Genomic DNA, 20,136 nt, shown 5'->3' on the forward strand with positions numbered 1-20,136 from the left:
TAAAAAAAGCGTGAATACTCGAAGGTTTACAGTATATCAGCTGTATCTTACATAATACTCTTACATAGCAAGTATCGCGATAAATGTTTGCACTATTTGGTTCTGAGTGAATAATAGCAAGGTGGTATCACTTGATTTCGGTTGTTATGATTTTTTTGTGTTCATTATCAGCATTTTCACACTTAAAGGACACTACTTTAAAAGAGTGAACAAATGGAATACATTACATTGTATCAAAGCGAAGTTATTTGATCATCTGTGTTGTGTAAAGTAACTCTTCACCCTTAACAACACTGAAAACTGTTATCGCGCTAAGTGCAATTTTGAATATTATTTACCATTTACCATTTTTGAGAGGAAAATAACAACACGAAAAGATATTTGCTGATTAAGCTATGTCGTCGTGTCGAAGTATTTTTTAACCAACACACGTTTCAGATCAATCTGACCAATTCCCTCAAAAATATTATGTTATTCGCAAATGATATATAAATCTATTTATTTATTTATTATTATTTGCATGTAAATTATCACACCTTTCGATTGAATCCAGTCAATTGTGATTAGCAAATTAACGCGTTAATTCACGTGCATGAAGTTTACTGTGAACCTAACCTTTACGAGTCCGAGAAAAAATTAGTTTTCATATACCCTTTAGCAAACTATCAAATGACGTATTTTATATACTAATCAAACAAGACAATCTCTATCTTTATAGTGTTGAGGTATATCTCACGAGTTTACAAGGAGCGACACGTTATGAAATGAAATCCTGTATTCCGACGCCTAGAGTTAATTTTTGGCTTACGTAAAGTTCTTGGTGAAAACATTAACTGATGCTTCTGTCAATAGACTATTTTTGTTGATAGCAACAGTCAGGATTAAATAAGTGTAATGTTTGCCTTTTCGATGCACTGTAATAAAGACTGAGTCTCTAATATATAATTGGAAACATTTTATCAAAATTTGAAGAAGAAGAAAAAAGGATTATGACTTAATTCTCATCACAAGAAGTCTTACAGTCAGCTTCATTACTCATTGCTTTATGACTGTGATCTTTATTAGTCTTCAGAATAGAGAGAGCGAGAGAAAGAGACAGAGAGAGGCACAAAGAGAGAGAGAGAGAGAGAGAGAGAGAGAGAGAGAGAAAGTGACAAAGAGACAGAGAGAGAGAGAGAGAGAGAGAGACAGATAGAGAGACAGAGAGGGATAGACGGACAGAGACATAGATAGAGAGAGACATAGACAGAGAGAGAGAATGAGACAGAGAGACAATGATCTCTTAATAAACAATAATCTCACTATTAATATATCGTGTTTCTTTTTAAACCGACCCCATATATAAGTCTTATTGTCGAAGAGGTAGATTATGATTGCTATAAGGATGTCATTTATTTACAAACGTCTACTCTTTCCATCTAGAGTATAGCAAGACACAGACACATTAAGATGCATCTTCAGTATCATCAAATGTAGTGGTTTTAATTAACACGGTCATACAGTGACTTCGGATTGAATTGCGGGTTCCATAACATTAAGCTAATACAGGCACGATCTGACGTTATTGATGTAGGCGAACGTCCTCCCTCTCCCTCTCTCCTTGCTTAGCTTTCCTCGAAGCTTGATAACGGTCTTACTCTGTCCCTCGATCCCGATCTAGATGTAAAAATTAGGAATTAAATACCGATGAAAAGCATCAGGCAGATGCGAATCGATATGCAGAAATCAATTTTCCGTCATTTCCTAGCAATTACATGGGAGTAAAATGTCACAAGGGGGTTCGGGAAAGCACGCGGGTTGCCTTTCCTCCGAATGCCTGGCAGCGTATTGAAACTGGACCAGTAACAGGTGCCAGCTATAGAGAAGAATGGTAATGGTAATGGTCTTGGTAGCTGCTAGACTTTCACCATGCGTGCAACCTGAGCGTGAGCTTGCTTAAAGGGAACCTGAACAACCTTGGCAAGTATTCTGGTCACATTTCTGCTAATGTTTCCCGTTTATTAAGGGGGCAGTGTTTGTTGCCTATACACGTGTAGCTGTTCAACTTGCACCCACACACTCGCTGACGGACGACAGCCTACTTGAGACACTCGTCAACCTTGCGCAGTCCACTCCAATTCTCCTTCCAGAGATCAGCCAATCTTCAAAACATCTCCTCTCTAAAATCATCCATGCTTGTCAGGAAAGAAAATGATTGACTAATTGCCGCTGTCAAATATTTTTTTTAATTTGAACCGATTTTGAATTTTGAAAACATAAGAATGATTCAAATAAAATGTCAATTGTATGAATCATTTTTTCAATTTTGTAACATTCCATTGCTTTATTTGGTTTGAAATAGTGGCTATGAAATATAATTTAACATCATCAAAAGCGTTAACAAAATTGAATTACCGTTATTATTATCATCATTATTAATATTATCAATATCATTATCATTATTATTATTATTAGTAGTAGTAGTAGTAGTAGTAGTAGTAGTAGTAGTAGTAGTAGTAGTAGTAGTAGAAGTAGTAGTAGTAGTAGTAGTAGTAGAAGTAGTAGTAGTAAAAGTATTATCATTATCATTATCATTATTATCATAATTTTTTGTAAATCATTACTCGTATTATTATTGTTATTATTATTGTATAGAAATATAACATTATGCTGCTGCTGTTCAGCCAATATTAAATTATGATATAACAACCCGATGCACTTCCAACATTTAAAATATCGTTCACTCAGCTTTAGCTACTTTAATGGGTTTCATCACACAGTACATTTCCAGGAATAAATTCTGCCAGATATCCATCTCAGAAAAAAAAATACTTGTCTTTTCCAAGGAAAAAAAGCAATCTCTGATTTGATCGAGAGCACATGGAATGTATAAGCAGATGGGGCGATCTTCCGATGTGCGTGCAATTTCAAAACACGACGTAAAAGCCTTGTCAAATACTAAACAACACTCTTTAAGTCGTTTCTATTCTTTGAAGTTTACATACTCGGGAGTTAATTATTATAGGCATGCGAATTAATTCTATGACATGTGGTGTGTATCATTAAATGGCTATGTGAGGATGTTATCTTGTTTGTAGATGATAACCATGATGAAACCAGAATATTTGACACGATTTTGCAATAAAAAATTATGAGACATGTCAAACTTTTAATGTTCATCCTGTTAATCATTCATAAAAATCATTGATTTTTCTTTTGAATCTTCCGGATAATAAATCATATATCATGGCGGTTTGCAAACATTTCGACAACTAATAATCTCTCAAGGACTTCCGAAAACAGCCCTTGTCATAATAAACCTCAATTTCAATATCTCTTTCATTTTTTCAAAATGTGGTCACGGAAATATTTGTTCACAGGGTTAATCATTCACACGGAAAATGACAAAACTGCTTCATCGTAATCAATATCGCCCAGACTCCATTAAAGAGGGAGAGACAATAGGTATATCAGGTTCATGAAATTGAGATCTGTTTAAGCCATGCCAACGTTGGAATTTGTCTCTAGTTGGCTGAAGAGAGCAATAGACTTATAAAGTTGCTAGTCACAAAGCGCACGTATATCACACCTGCCATTTTCATTGGTAATACTATCCAAATTGGTTAACCCGTTAACAAAGAAGAAGTTGAAAGAACGACCATGAAATTTTGTTCAGATACATGTCTGAGAGATTTATTTCTGCAAGATACACTATCCAAAATGCTAAAGAAAGTATTAATCAAAAGTATACTATCCAAATTGGTTAACCCGTTAACAAAAGAAGTTGAAAGAATGACCATGAACATGTAATTTTATTCAGATACATGACTGAGAGATTTATTTCTGCAAGATACACTATTCAAAATGCCAAAGAAAGTAATTACTCAAAGCACGCTCTCTCTCTCTCTCTCTCTCTCTCTCTCTCTCTCTCTCTCTCTCTCCCCCCCCCCCCTCTCTCTCTCTCTCTCTCTCTCTCTCTTGTGTAACATTAATTAGAAACCTTCTTTTTCCTTCTCCAATATCTTATCAAAGTTAACCTTCTGACTAGTGAATTCTCTTAAACAAAGGGGGTAAATACAAAATGAAGGTGGAAACGACAGCAATATTATGACACGATAATAAAGGTCGGCATGCTTTTGTACCTCATGTACCTACACATATTATATACATGTATTATAAAACAAATGGTTTTCACTTTGACTTTTCTATAAGCAAGAAGATTGTGACAATGAATAAATATTTAAACGGTGCGAATGAGGAGAGAGAATGTCAGCGAAAGAGAGAGAAAGTTTAAGAATTGGAAGTGCGAGAGAGACTGACAACGTGTGCTTGGAGACGGGATAGAGGGTTAATAATTCATGGAAAGGGGTTTAGTTAGGTACACAGACGGCTCCAACTGGGAAATGGCGTTCACCTTTTTTGAAATGCTGATTCCTGGGTAAAATGTTATGCTAAAACGTTGCCACCGACTGATTTCTTAAAATTAGCGCCTAAAGTGCCCACAATTTATGTTTTAGGGGCCCACCAGTGTTTTTATGCATTTTAGTACAAATATTTTGGCTGAAAATGTAGAAAACCCACTATAAACAAATTAGTGAAATATGGTATAGGTTAAGAACCACAGAAGACCACTGGGGTCCTGAAGTTACTCCAAAAGGGCACAACGAACCAGCAACTCTATAGACAGTCGGAGGGACTGTTTTAAAATAGTTTCTGTGGTAAATATTTATTTTGGTATAAAAATACAACGTACACACTACCTAATTTCAAAAGACCAGCTTTCCAGTTAAAAATGTTGAATGCTAAATCAAAAGCTTGAAAACACGCCTCTTTCATAACTGCCCTGATTTATCGACCCTTCTTTGAGTCACATTGCGAACAAGTTCAGTGGTCTGGTATATCATGACTATGTTTCAAGGCCTCATGTAAAACGGTCTCACTCATTGATGTGTAATGATGCATGGCGTAAAACCAAATTGATAATCAATAAGTACCTGATGTATTCTTTACAATCATTATGGTCATGATAAACATATCAATGATATCGGTTAGAAGTAGCAGGAAATATATAGCAATAACAAATAAAGTTTGATGTATCGAAATGGGGCATAATGTCCCCTAAATATTAATCGATTATTCAATGCAGGTTACATTGCTCATTAATAAAGGGCTTTATTGAGCATTTCAAGGTCATAGTCGTATGTGTAGCTAACTATACGGAATGCAGAGAGATGGGTGATGCGGTGTGAATAGCTTCGAGAGGATGGAAGAGAGACACACGAATGCAGAAGATTAAGAGGAAGAGAACGTTTTTGTGATTTCAAACAAAACCTTAAAGGGGGAAATACGAAAAAGAGAGGAAAGAGAGGAGAGAGGGGTAGGGATACAGAAGGATGTAAAGGAACGTGAATATCTTCATTCAAAGTACTTACCGTAGAGGGGTTTGATATAATCGCCCTGTTGGAATTGGACTGGGGTCTCATTCTGTACTTTGGAAGGTCATGGTCTTTAAAGGGCACAGGCGCTGCATAAATGTACTTGCTGCGACCAAAGAGGCAGTACAGACACTTGATAAACGAGAGTGAAGTTTAATGTGTCCTTGAAAAGGTGAATTTGCATATACATGTAACGTTTGATGATAAACGTCAAAGTGAACTTGAACTTGAACACAAAGAACATGTTCTTTAAAGGGAAAGGGGAACAAATATTAATTTCAATAAACTGAGAGTGGATATTAAAAGAGGGAGAGATAGAGAGAGAGAGAGAGAGAGAGAGGGGGAGGGAGTTAGGGGAGAAAGTGGAATGCTGAAACAGAGGGACATGCATACATAAAGAAAACAGACGGAGGGACAGACAGAACACATTCTTTAAAGAAAGGGGGAAAACGATAGAGAAATGGGGAGAGTGGATTGAGAAGGAAAAAGAGAGAGATAGAGAGAGAGCGAGAGGGGAGAGAGAGAGAGAGAGAGAGAGATAGAGAGAGAGAGAGAGAGAGAGAGAGAGAGAGAGAAATAGAGAGACCGAAACAGACAGACAGACAAACATAGAAAGAAAAAAATGACTGACAGGCAGAGGGGTAGGCATGACATATTCTTTAAAGAGATATAGGGAGAGAAAGATAGAGAGATGGAGAGTTTGGATTAAGAGGGGTCAGGAGAGGGGAGTGACAGAAAGACAGACATAAAGACTGACAGAGATGGACAAAGTTCAAAAAGGGTAGATGAAAGAAAGTAAGTCAGAAACACGTACCGAAGAAAACAGGGAGGAATGGGCTTATTGGTCGAAAATCAAACTTAACGAACAGTGCAATATACACATGTATTTGCAATTTGATATTTAGGGGTATCCATAAGGTTTAATTGCTTTCGATCTTTTTGAAATGTAAAACTAAATTATTCGATTTTAAATCCACTCGGACCAAATCATGAATTCGATAGTCATATGCAATGAAATTGCTTTCATGTATCACCCTCTGAATCGAAACTAGTTCTTTACTTAATTCTTTTTACATTATTCGATTCATTCTGTCCTACTTTAGTCAACTCTCCAGACACGTTTTTAGATTAAATGCCCTAATGAACCAATGGCTCCTAACAATCACACCCATCATCATCAGATTATCAATTCATTTTTTTCCGTCACCACAGATCAGACATAGTATGCACAAAAGAGCCATTTCTGTCTCTTCTGGTGTCTAAAATAATTCATCTTTATTGTTTATTGAATAAATGTTTGTTAAGTTGACATAAAACAAAACATCAAACATACACATTTATATTCCTAAATTATTTGGAATATCCTTTACGTTGTATCATTAAATTACAATAAGTCTATTTCATTATAATTCACGAACATACAAAAGAAGGACAGTTAATGAATTGATAGGAGGTAACAATGCTGCCCCTACCCGCCGCCCCTATCCCCTCCATATCCGATACATCTGCCTCTCATAGTATTCCCATCTAAAGAACGATTCTAATCCATGTTCATTTTTCTACTTTCTTCTTCCTCCTCAGTCGTTCTTCGCGGAGCGTTTCTTCCATCTGTTCGACCAGGACGGGAGTGGGTACATCTCTCTGGATGAGCTGATGGAGGGGCTCTATCTCCTCACCAAGGGAGATCCTGTCGATAAACTTCGATTTCTCTTCAGTGTCTATGATGTCGACGGTATGTAACCATGTAACATGTGGGGGGTACGATCCGTCCTGGTTTAGAGTGGCCGGCCTATCCCTGCAAGCAGCTGCGAGGGGCACCCCTATAGTCACTGCAATTCAAAATATTAATAAGGGGTATATACCTCAAGTGACACCAGATCATAATTTCACATGGATTACCCATGCTGAAGAACTTAATTTCCGCAGTTTAAAGAGTAATGCCACTTGCCGACTTTCACGATGTTAACACGATGTTGACACGATTTAAACAGAAACTCGCCCCTATCCAAATGTTTATGTAATATAAATCCCTAGCTCTTATACGATTCGTCCACTTTCACGATGTTATTGTGATATGAAGCACGAGCTCTAAGACAATTCGTCCACTTTCATGATGTCAATACCACAACAAGCACGATTTCTAAGACGAATCGTCGAATTTCACGATATTAATACGATTTAAAGCATATTACTAAAACGAGTCGTATTCTTTCACGATGTTAATACGATATAAAACACGAGCTCTAAAGCCACCCCGTTCACACTATTAACACGACATAAAGCACGAACTGTATAGCACTTTTAGAAGGCCACTCGCCTACTTTCACGACCTTTAAAACGATGTACTCAAGTAACTCTGACCAGAAAGAGTGTTTGATTTACAGTGACATTTCCTGATCAAGTCTTGCTTGTCGGTGGTCGTCTGAACTCTGAATTTTGCAACATTTTGTTGGGACACTCCCTGATTTCGGCTTAAAATACACGCATGTTTTCGTGAAACAAAATGTTAAGCACGTCTATTATGTATGGGCACATCAGGGACATCACGTGCTCTGCATGACACATACAACAGGTGCCCAACATCATATCTCTCAATACGCAAAACGTGCATGTGTCCAAATATTTTAACATTGTGCCACAATAGGTGTTGGAGCTTACCACGAAGCCTACAGGAGCCTATAATATAATAGTAACAACAAATGTATTTGATATCATAAAAGTCTGACCGCCAACATTAGAGGAGGCGCGATAGGTCAGCTGGTAGAGCAGTGGTCTCGTAATCCGGTGACCCGGGTTCGAAACCGAGGCGATCCGCTAAGGCCCTTTAGTAAGGTATTAATCCTCATTACCAGGTCTCTTGGAGAGGACCTTAAGCCGTCGGTCTCCTGGTTGCTTACTAACAAGCAGTAGTGCTTTCTTAGCAGTCAGGTAAATAACCACTACTACACCAACATGCTGAATCCTTACATGATGTGTCGCCAGCTTAGTACGTGCTTACTAGTATTTTTATTCTGGGAACTCAGAGTTTCGTGTTTGAAATAATTAAAGAGGGGAAGTAGCTAACCTGAGAGAAAATACCTAGAGCAAACCTTTAGTTCAGGATTGACGAGGGCAGGCCTATGAACTTTGTTGCAGATCTCAAAGACGAAATCGGTTCAGTAGCAGAAAGGAATTCGACCTTATTGCTCAGAATAGACGTTATGATTCTTTTATTAAAGGGGAATTCTACCATAATATCAAGTTAGTTAACAGAAGCAGAAAAATGAGAGAAACTGTTCAGTGAAAGTTTGAGCAAATACCTATGAAAAATAATTTTTTATTTCCCTTAAAGAAATTTTCAGTCATACAGTCACCCTATTTGTAATTACTGCAAATACAACCCCTGAATAAATAAAAAGCTATTTCGTCATCAATAAGTGAGAAGATTAAAAACTATGAAATTATCTGTACCTTGCAAATTGGAGAGAAGCTCGCATGATGCGTCACAGTGTTGCCAATTTGTGTTTTACTGATGACAACTTTCCTATTTTTAACCAGATATTGCTCAAACTTTCACTAATTTCTTTCTCTCATTTTCCTGCTTTTATCAAAACCAACTTAGTATCGGGATGGACTCTCTTTTAAGACCTGGGATGACGTTTTATTTTCGTCGGCATAATTTGTCCGTCCAGTTGTCCGTCTCTTCATCCCGCTACTTGATCAGTATTTATATCAAAAACTGTTCAGAAAAAGTAAAAACATTCACATAGAGATAAACTGACGAGATTAATTGGCATGTAGGTTGGCTAGGTATTTGTCGCTTACTAGAAATGAAAACAAAGAACCGCCACTAACATATCAATTCATTTTTTTTAAATTACTCATTTTAATGGATATTATCTTGTTAATGCATAAATATAATGTGGCGATGAGATGATTTATTTTAGAATCTAACACATTCTAGTTCTCGGAGTAGAATTTTCTGGGAGCGACAGAATTATGCTGTGGGAAAATGTTACTCACTCTGCGTTTACGATCGAACACACGATCGGCAAATATGAAATGCAAAATGATCGACCGTTGATATCGATTGAGGGTTGTTGATAAGGGGAAGCCCGACTAGGTTTTAACCATGCTTTACATCTCGACCAGCGTGTCCTTCTCTTATTGGCTCCCCTAAATCAAAGCTTGGCAAATAATTGCCGCGAACTACGTTTTCACACTTTACGATTTGACGGAATCAGGTGGTGTGTGTGTGGGGGGACATGTTTGGTGCTGCTGGCTCGCGACTTCTTACAAGCATATCATGTAACGAGTTGCCTTAGAGTCCATAAGTATTGCTTTCTTCTTTATTTACATCAAAACGTACTGCAGTGTACTCAAGACATGTAGATTATAGAGGTAATATAATCGAAAGATGCTAATTTTATCACAGTAAATGTAAGACAGATCCTTTAGCACGTTCTAGGAGACGATTTTTGTTTGACTGTCGGTATATTTGTCTCGGCCATTTTCCGGTTTCTCGCGTCCTGAGCGAGCGCGAGAGTCTAGCTCAGACGGGTGAAGTGAAAAGGGGGGAAGAGGGAAAGTAGGTCATGAAATAGATCAGTTTTTACTTCAGTCATGTTCTAGAATTTGATGCGTTTGAAAAGTACTTCCAGACCTCATGTCCAGAGAGCAAAACTGACAAAGTGAACGTGCATTTTAGTTCAATAATGCCGATGTGATCTGACTGATAAATGGCACGCATACAAGCCACTATTTTACGCACAGTCAAGTGGGCCAGATCCATTTCTCCTCAAGATCAATGTAAAAGCTAGGTAATAACAGAATACTTTGCGTGATTATTCCTTTAAGTGGGCAGGCATGAATTTATAATTTAAAGAAAAAGTTTGATACACTTTCATTCGACAGCATTACTCATAATCTAAATTCACGAATGTTATGACGAGTTTTATGCAATTAAAATAAATTCAACTCTATGTTTCTGCTGAGGTTGTGACAGCAGTACCCTCACTGCCGAAACAGATTGATATCATATTCTGATAAATCTACTGATTATGGAAACAAGTTTTTGGTAGATGTAGATCAAGGTACAGAAGAATTGAAATTAAATAGATAAAGCGTTTGTCGCATCATGTTGAATCTGTCTATACGTGTAACAAGTGGGAGTAATCTGAATCTGAACATCCTCATAAATCATAAAATTTAAACAGATACAGAAATGCAAACAAGATTTAAAGTATCAATGTAATCTGTGATTTATTTCTATAGATCTACCGAAGATATGAACTTAGGTTCTTTTACCGGATTTGACAAATCCTGTCATCTCACCGAAAGAGATATATTATTCCTTGTGTCTGTGCGTGCGAGATGACACGGATATATAGTTGAACAAACATTCATTAACGTCAATACAACAACAAAAAAACGCTTCAATTATATACGCTGTTAATATTAACATCAAGGCCATGAGTCTATATTTGGTGTGTGCCTAAAATAACCTCCGATGGCATTTACGCAGAGAAGTGCGTTTGTAAAAATTACAATCTGCCCCTGGGACATTTCATACTGATAAATTCAGAGCAGAAACTTGCTTATATTTGACAAACGATGGGGGGTGTTCATTAAGTGAATGGCTGTGCATTTAATTGGTTGAGATGGACAAAAAAAAATGGAGAGACACTATGAACAATCATAAAAAATGTTCTGACGCAGGCGATTTATCCGCTCAATCCTAGCTAAGACTGTTTGGTGTAGTTGGGATTACGCCATTTAATTCTTAAATGGATGCAAGTCAATCAAAATGAATTCAATATCATGGATGTTAAAGGTAATGTATCCCTTTTGCTGCCAACGTCACATTATGTACAACTTTGCAGGAATTATGAATATGTCACGTATGTCCTATGTGTGAAATTTAAACGTTAGCAGTGTCCTATTATTCAAATTATGCAAGGAAACCTGTTTACTTTCTAGACTTCACTGACATACACCATTGAGTGACTGACTGACTTCTTTTTTTCTTTGGTAATAGGCTAACATACATAAAATGAGCTGCACATGAGCATTTGTCTACATCAATAACCCACTACTTGTAATGGTCAAAATTAAACTGATTGAATCTTTGCGCAGCACAAAACGTACGGCCATTCGGTATAAGGGTCTGAAAATCAGATTAATTAAACGATAGCAATCGCTAAATTCGATTCGACAACTGACGGTCGTTATTTTCCAAGAAAAAGACATTTTCAAGCCCTTTTGTTTTGAGGAAAGTTCTAAATTAGTGTTATCTCTCAAATGCGATTTCGGATAAAGAAAAATCCTAACCCCTATCTGCTTATAAGTATGTAATAAAAGATTGGTACAGGGCTACCCTATACTATCTTGAATACTTTTTTATGCGAAAGAAATTGTCATCATGTCCCCTTCGAGATGACTAGTCATCTTAAATGTGCCATTAACAGCACACCTTAGTTTAAATCTCTAACTGAATAATATACCGAAAATGAAATACGACCTAGCATTCATCCCGTAGTATTCCAGTCAGACAAGTTGATAGAGAAACTGTTTTAGAGAATGCTTGCCCAAGCCTCTTTCATTTGTGCTTTTGAGGAGTTTAACCAGAATAAAAATACCTTCACGTATTCTAAACACCACATCAAAACATGACGAATTATCATCAATTTAACTCCATCACTCAAGGAACACAAGTGATTGCCGAAAATTGGACTATGAATAAATTTAATTACTCTTATAAAAGGTTAATTCCCTCTACGAGAATCTGAGTGGTGACCATTTTCTATTTGAATTCAACAAGGCAATTAAACTCCCGTTGCGTTAGGAATTCGTCGGTTGCAAAACGAGATGTGATAAATCAGCATGTGATTCCTACAAAGAACTGCTATATGTATTTATACCTATATGGTACGTTGACACCAAACCGATTGTGACGTCATCAGTACCTGATTCCAGCTTTCTGCGTCTCTCCTTTGAGCTTGCAGCGACCGGCCGGGTATCCATCATTTCTGCGTGACGTCATTTTAGACGATTTCCCCGGTTTAGGTGTAAGCAGCCGGTCGAGAGGAAAACAGGTTCTCTTTCATTCTCTGATTTCTCCTGTTTGGTAGTGAAATGAAAGATTCTCATGACATCAAGGTGAATGACTGGGAGCTATACTATATATCAACAACAAGGTATAATGCTAGATAAATACACCTTTATCAATAGCGATTCTATTCACTATGTTCCAATTAGGTTGTTTTCGTAACTAGTAGTAATACGCAAAACAATTAGACATGACCGATGAGTTTGTCTTAGTGTGATATTAAAGCATTGATGAAAACAAAAAGTCAACAAGAGAACTAAAATGGTTTGATATACAGTGTACCGCTGATTTTGACAGCAGATCATAGTTTATGGGATGATAAGTCAATTGTTTATTGATAAACCATGAACAAAAATGAAAAACCATAACATTAACATTCAAGCCTGTGTCTTGTGGTTCATCATGAGTGTTAAAGTCAAGCTTTGGATAGCCCCATTGACAGCCCTATCACGTTTGCTCTTTGACGAGCCCGCTGTCAATTAAAGAGTGAAAAAAAGATCGAAGATGATGCATGCTAAAAGGAGTGCATTTGTTCTGACGCTTTTATCTTTATGCGGTCGAAATCAAAGCGTTCGTAGAGTTTAGGTAATTTATGCTGGAAGAAGAGTCAAGGTTAAAGGGATAAAAACAACCGAACAAAGCCTCTTATTCCGCCTGTCTCTGGTGTTTCATTGTCTAACATCATGCATGGAAGAACCAATAAATAGTATTTTCGATAATTTTTCAATGATTAATTTTTTATTTTATTTCAAAGGCAAGATATTAACAAAAGATCAATCATTTCCACTGCAATTACTTCCAACAGTGGTTGCACTTTTAATGGAGTAAACAATTCAATGTAAGTTCAGGGATTTATATAGAAAACTACTTTTTATTACCAAGATTAATCATATCCTTCAGAACAGTGAGTAATTAGGCTTTTATACATGAATGTAAAGAAGTGAGATATATTTATGTTTAATATATTGGCCTTTGTGTTGTTCTTGTTTTGAATTTGTTTTTTGTGTTTTTTTGTTAGTTTTCTCCTTTGTTCTAATTTTTCATATAATTTTTCCAACATTTTGATTGATAATTGTGTACAATATGAATACAATTATTATAACTTATTGTAATCAGGTTGTATAAATAGTCTCGATGGACATAATGTATACATGTTAGAGTTACAATGATTATTTAAAGTGTATATTTGATAACAACATACTTGTTTCAACGTCAGTGAAAAACAATAGTGATTCAATGATTCTTGATTGGAACAAATTGTAGCCTATTGAAAGATCGTCAAAAACAGAGGCGCCCTGCGATTTTTTTTGTAATAAAAGCATTTGAAAGAGTGTATCCGTTCATTAACCCTGTTAGTGGACTTTAAAGTTATGTCATTATGTATTCTTCTATTTTCGTTGCTTTAGGTAATGGTGCAATAGATCACGAGGAGTTGAAGGTGGTATTAAGAGCGTGTTTATGTGAGAGTTCGATGACGATCAGTGAGGCAACCATTGACGCTTTGACCTCGGCGTTGTTTGAAGCAGCCGACACCGACGGCAGCGGCGCCATCAGCTTTGAAGAACTCAAAGAAGAGCTCGAAAAGAACCCGGATGTCATGGAAAACTTGACCATAAGGTTAGTCACTCATTTTAATAGTTTGTCACTAAATGCAATCGAAATATTACTTTAAAATGAGTAGAATATACACTCTCGAATTGAGAACATATAGACTTAAAGTATCAATGTAACCTATGAATTATTTTCTATAGATCTACCTAAGATATGAAGTTAGATTTTTTTAATTGGACATTTCCTTTACTCAGCTCCTGACTATTTTTTTTGCAACAATGACCAAAACAAAACAAAAGGTGAATACACAAGTCATGGTGACTTCTTTTCTAACAAATTATAATATATGACAGGGTGTACATAAAAAGAGATCTCAGCTCTCATTTGTTTTTAAGTGGCCCAAACACTGTGGAGCGTGTGTGCAGCGCTTTGTAACTGCAAGGAAAAGGCGCTTTATCAAATAAATTTTGGATTGGATTGGATTGGAGATATACGTATATTAGAGATTTAAAAGTATATTCGACGATTTTAATTTAAGATTAAAAAATCCATTAATTGGGGATAGTTATTTTCATGGCAGACTCCCCCACCATCCTCTTACGATGTCGCTACCTCTATAACTTCATCTGCTCATCCATTACCTGAACACCCATTGACTTTCTATCTATAATACTTCATTTCTATCTCCTTCCTCATCTTCTAATCATTTTCTTTTCAAGATTATATGAATCACGCAATGTGTAAAAGAAAAATACAATTTAATAACATATACTTGTTGAATGACAGGTTTGTTATGTGAGCATAAACGCACTATTGTCCATGCATGTCGTGCGTTTTGATATTTCACACTCGGTGAGGTATCAACGTGCTTCCGTCTTGTTAAATAGCAGCCAATATTGACAGTTGATCAACAACGATGCGAAATATATAATTGAGATTCGTCTCCTATTATCCTTCAACCTTCAACGAGTTTAGAGAGGAGACGAAGGAAGGCAGAGGAAAAGTATAAGAGAAAGGAAAGAGTGTGTGTGCGTATGTGGATGAGACAGAGAGGGAGAGAGATGGAGAGAGAGAGGGGGAGAGAGAGAAAGAGAGAGAGAGAGAGAGAGAGAGAGAGAAAAGAGGAGGAGAAACAGAGATGTAGAATAGGGTGAGATAATGAAATAGAGAGAGACAGAGAGAGACAGAGAGAGAGAGAGAGAGAGAGAGAGAAGTGTGGGACAAGGGGAGGAGGGATGAACGACGGAGAGCGATAATTATATAGAGAAGGGAAAAAGTTAACTTTCATGGTGTTGCCCTATCCGAATGTTTTTTTTTTTTTTTTTTTTTTAGGCGATGATAGAATTTCATCTTTCGTTATTGGTAAATGATTCTAATCTCAAGATCAGTTTCACACTTTTTATCAATTTTTTCCGACAATGGAGTGAAAAACCCAAGTACACGTTTAGTTACATTCCACATCGAATATGCAATGTAAATGAAGTAGGATTTTCTGTCTCTCTCTCTCTCTATCTCTCTCTCTGTCTCTCTCTTTCCATCTTTTTTCCTCATCATGCTCCTATATTTTATATCGACTTGGAACGAGTAATACGGATGATCTAAGGAAGGACAGCCATCATCCTTCATATTCCATGCCGACTCGCAATACACCCGACGTTGTAATCCTCTTAAAGATCGGTGCGTGCGTGTAATTCATTGATGATATTCCTCGGGATGACCTTCCGATTTCCGAACGTCTTCTTTGAGGCATCTCTCTCTCTCCCATACAACATGCACCATGGACAATTCTAATCGACAAAAATGGATTCCTGTACTTATTGAGTGAAGACCCTGACGACAAACAGGGAATATGTATGATTAGGAGAGACATTATAAAGCTGTATGTCTCTGATGCTCCTGGTCTATTTTTTCTGTCTTGAATAGCCAAAGACGCTAAGTGTTCCATGAGTTCTAACGAAATAAAGTCGTCTTTCAGCTTCTTTGGAAATATATTGATATTGCTAAAATACTAGATATTCTGAGAATGAAAAACAAATTGTATTTATCTACACGCTTAAGAAGGCCATCGAATGACAACAAGTCGTACTACTTTTAAAGTAAATTTGTAAATACTTATTTTTCATCCTTTTTATATCATTTTGTTTCACTACTTTAAAGCTACTTGTCACTCTCTCGTAGAAAGACAAACCAGTTCATTCTATTCATAGAAATTATGTCAACAGATATACGACGACACTTCTCGAACGCACTGCCCCTTGGTATATAGGCACTCTGGTCATTTTCATCCAATAAATTTTATATTTAGAGAAATCAATGTCCTTGGACTCTTGAAAAACCGTCGGGTTTCCGTTCCATGAAAGCAGAAGAAGATATGTAGATTAATGGGAAATACTCGGGGAATACCAATTTCCCTTTATTCTTATTCTCGGTGGATGGGATGATAACACGGTCAATCTCTCTACTAAAGAGGAATATTAACTGACCGTGATCTCTTCGGGTCACCTGCCCTCTTTTTAAACCAGTTACCATGACTTCTTCCAATTTCTCGCTGTCCTATCTTTTCGTTTAAGGTTGTCCATTCTAATTTCACATCTGAGGGGTGCAGATACGAAAGTCTTTCAGCGAATGCGTCACCTTTTGTTGTCTTACTTGTGTTTGTATATTTGTAAAACATCACAAAAATGTGTACCAAATGCTATAGCATTCGGGAAATTTTGCCATCAGCGATCTTTCCTCTCCTTCCTTTATCGTACACAAAAAGCTTTAAAAGATGGCTCCTACCATATTCGTTGATAAGATCTTATTAACAACGGAATATTGTGCAATAACTCGCTTTTATAATTATACTGTATAATACAATAAGGGTTTCAGTATTTCGATTAATAGGCTTTGCTGTAGAATGGGCTATCGACAATAATATGATGGACATCTTCTACATGTAGATGCCATTAAAATTGAAGCAGAAAAGGTGTTTTTTAGTCATCTTCTTATTCCTTACTAATTATTCATAATATTTAGCCACCGCGACCGCCCCGACTGATCTAATTGGGGTTTCAACGCTTGATATAGCCTAGATAAAGGTCATCGGTTCAACACAAATTTATGTTGGCGATGCGTTAATCTAGATTGCCACTCTCGACCCAGGTCCAGTAAATGGGCCCCGACATGCCTGCGGTGGGGGGGGGGGGGGGTCATTGAATGCTAAAGAGCCGTAACAACAGCTCTTATACTGAATCCATGTAAATATACTACAGTGTAGGTCACCACGAGCCACATACATACATGCAAGTTTCAACTGGAGTAAAGCTCATTGGATTGGAAAAGCGCCATGTTCCCGAATATGTCTTCTTCTTTTTTTCTTTGTTTATAAGAATGAAAGCGATCACTAAAATGATGTCATGGCATCCATCATACACGTACGTCTTCATGGTGTTAAAGTCTATTGCTTTTCGCATATGGGTAATGTCAAAATGTTAAAACCCCTCTGCACTAGTTTGGTCAGGAGGGATTAGACCTCCCTTGTATGTTCACTGACAGGTGGTTATCTCATCAAATCAGCTCTCGAGTAACATAAGAAAAAGGGAACCATGGGGGGCCAATGGTCACCGATTAGGCATTGTTTGCTATAAAGAGGGTGCAAATAGCTATTAATAGTGCAGTGGGGCTTTAAATGTCTCCTCACTAGCTTAGTGAGGAGACATCACAGACCACAAAGGATAGATTAATTCAGAGCCATTCAGTCTCTCATGCCTCATCTCTTATTGAAGCCTCCAGCATAGTAAGGTGTCAGGTAGTAATTGTCATTAATGGCTTCGACTCCGAGTAAATGAAAGATAAGATCAGACATATTTGATGTTTTATTAAGACTCTGACACACAGACTGAGTTTCCGTGAAAAGTGACACGGCGATTCCATTGAGCTAAAACATATTAGTTTCCATCGGGTTTTTATAATTTAGACTTAACACCCAATAACAAGCCCTTAACATGATAATGACTAGAAACATATTGATTTCCCCAATGTCCTGTTGTATTATACAATAATAATATTAATAGTGTAAACTTATAGAGCGCACACACCATCCAGGGACGCTCATGGTGCTAGCTCAGCAACAGTTCTCTTTAATACATGTACAAGTAAATGTAAATGTTTATTTGACAATAAAGTTATACTATCAGAAACTCAAAACAAATTTTGCAACATTGGTGTCACCCATTTCAATCCTCAGCTCTGCCCGGCGTGTTATCTTTCATAGATTATGATTATCGTATTGATCTGAGCATGGTCGAATTCAAGTTATGATTCGAGATGATATTGAAAGATCCCTTCTACAGACAACACTTTAATATTCTTTAACAATTGTCTCGATAAATCTTACTAAGTCAAAGGAAATGTGTAAAATGGACATCGATTTGTTCTGTTAATATAGTTTGTATAACTGGGATTGAAAGTTACTGGTATATATTCATGATCCTAATTCCCCATTCGATTAATCTTGGGAGTAAACATCTTGGTCTAGTGGAACTCCCTTTTAGACAACGATTTTCTATATATGCCTCAGGACACGTGTGATGTCATATTCCAGCTCGGAAAAAAAAAAATCTTATTTTTTTGCGCGTGTCCATGTTGAGTAATATGGTTTAGGTAGAGTACGTGATGGAATAATGGTAGTCGAGATGTAGAGGAAGCATAGCTTGCAGTATCAAATTCTCCTGATGACGAAAGACGGTCTCGGCTCTGTAAACACAGCCACTATTCTCCACCATTCTCTACTCACTCCATCGCCACATTTCATGCCGTCTTAGTGCTTTAAAATCGCCAGTGTCGCTACCATTCTAAAAAACTGTCTTTGAACAGCTTATCTTCAACTTATAAGCTCGTTCTGCCCATCCCCGTGGGGGAGAGAAGTAAAGGAAATTCAACTGGTACTGCGCGAGAAATATAAGTACCACGGTAAAAGAGAGTCTGACTTCTCTTTTGCTGAAATGAAAAGTTGGGTCATGATGAAATAGTAGTATCATCAATAAGAATGTTTTTCCGAGTTCCTTTTCATCCCGAGAGACTGCACTGTCTTGTAGGAATGGTCGATATATCGAAACCATCTCTGTCTTGGAGAGCGATACGCACCTGCGAGTCGAGGAGGAGAAGGAGGAGACGAGAAAGATAGGCCAACGAGAAGTTAATCAGTAGATAACATGAAGATTATTTGGCGGGATCTGACCCACATATAATTTCATTGGCGTCCCCTGTAAAGCTGGGCTTAAGTTCCCGACGCTTTTCACGCTCTCGTGTAATCAAACGCAGTCCAATTATTATTTCGGTGGAATGAAAGATTGGTGGCGGGTGATTTCTTACACCCCTGTAAATGATGGAATCTCACCTCCGGGGTTCCTTTCTCATTCCTAGGCTCATCCGACACCAGACCACGGTTCTGGATGGATGACGCCCCGTACCACTGACATGGGAAACCACTCGCTATCATTTCAACACATTAATCAACCATATGACACGTGATTAGTCAAGCTTAGATATCCAATGATTACAACCGGTCATCCCAATTCTGCCGGTAAAGTAGGGAAAGAAACTTTTCGACGGTACGATTATGAGTTCCACTGACCTGATTAGCATTGCTTTATGGAGTATTTCATTTGGAGTGACCGTGTAATGGAAACACGAACAATACGGTCCATCTGTGTAACCTTCAGGGAGGCGGTATCGCTTTTATGCTATTATCTCCTCCACTCCCTCATGTTCCTCCTCCTCCTCGTCCTCGTCCTCGTTCTCCTTTTTCTATTGATGATTGAAGGCACTGATGCATTTACCCTGTTTGTCTCTCCAGTTGCCCGGCGGGGCGTGGGAAGCTCTAAACGGCTTGGAAACCTATTTTGCGGTGTTGCTTTCAACACATGTCAAAGACCCTAATCTCAAGAAAATCAAACACACGACGTTCAGCTGTTTTCATCTTTATGTGCTGTAATCTTAGGAAAATCCACTACTAAAGAATTCATGAAAAATGGTTATCATATTGTGTCTCCAAGGAATATACATTCCATTAAATTTCGTCCAATAATTGTAAGCACTTAA

At 37.4% G+C, this 20,136-nt stretch overlaps 1 protein-coding gene across 1 annotated transcript in view; it reads left to right on the forward strand.

Moving 5' to 3' along the window:
* Window positions 1–20,136, forward strand: part of LOC115919487 (NADPH oxidase 5-like) — a 62,640-nt gene that overhangs the window by 4,483 nt on the left and 38,021 nt on the right. The window contains exons 2-3 of the mRNA XM_030973461.1: window positions 6,996–7,146; window positions 13,908–14,118. Of these exons, the coding sequence (XP_030829321.1) occupies window positions 6,996–7,146; window positions 13,908–14,118 (362 nt within the window). The remainder of the gene's footprint in view (window positions 1–6,995; window positions 7,147–13,907; window positions 14,119–20,136) is intronic.

This window comes from Strongylocentrotus purpuratus, unplaced genomic scaffold, assembly GCF_000002235.5.
Source record: "Strongylocentrotus purpuratus isolate Spur 01 unplaced genomic scaffold, Spur_5.0 spur5_scaffold_6, whole genome shotgun sequence".
Classification (NCBI taxonomy): Eukaryota; Metazoa; Echinodermata; class Echinoidea; order Camarodonta; family Strongylocentrotidae; genus Strongylocentrotus; species Strongylocentrotus purpuratus.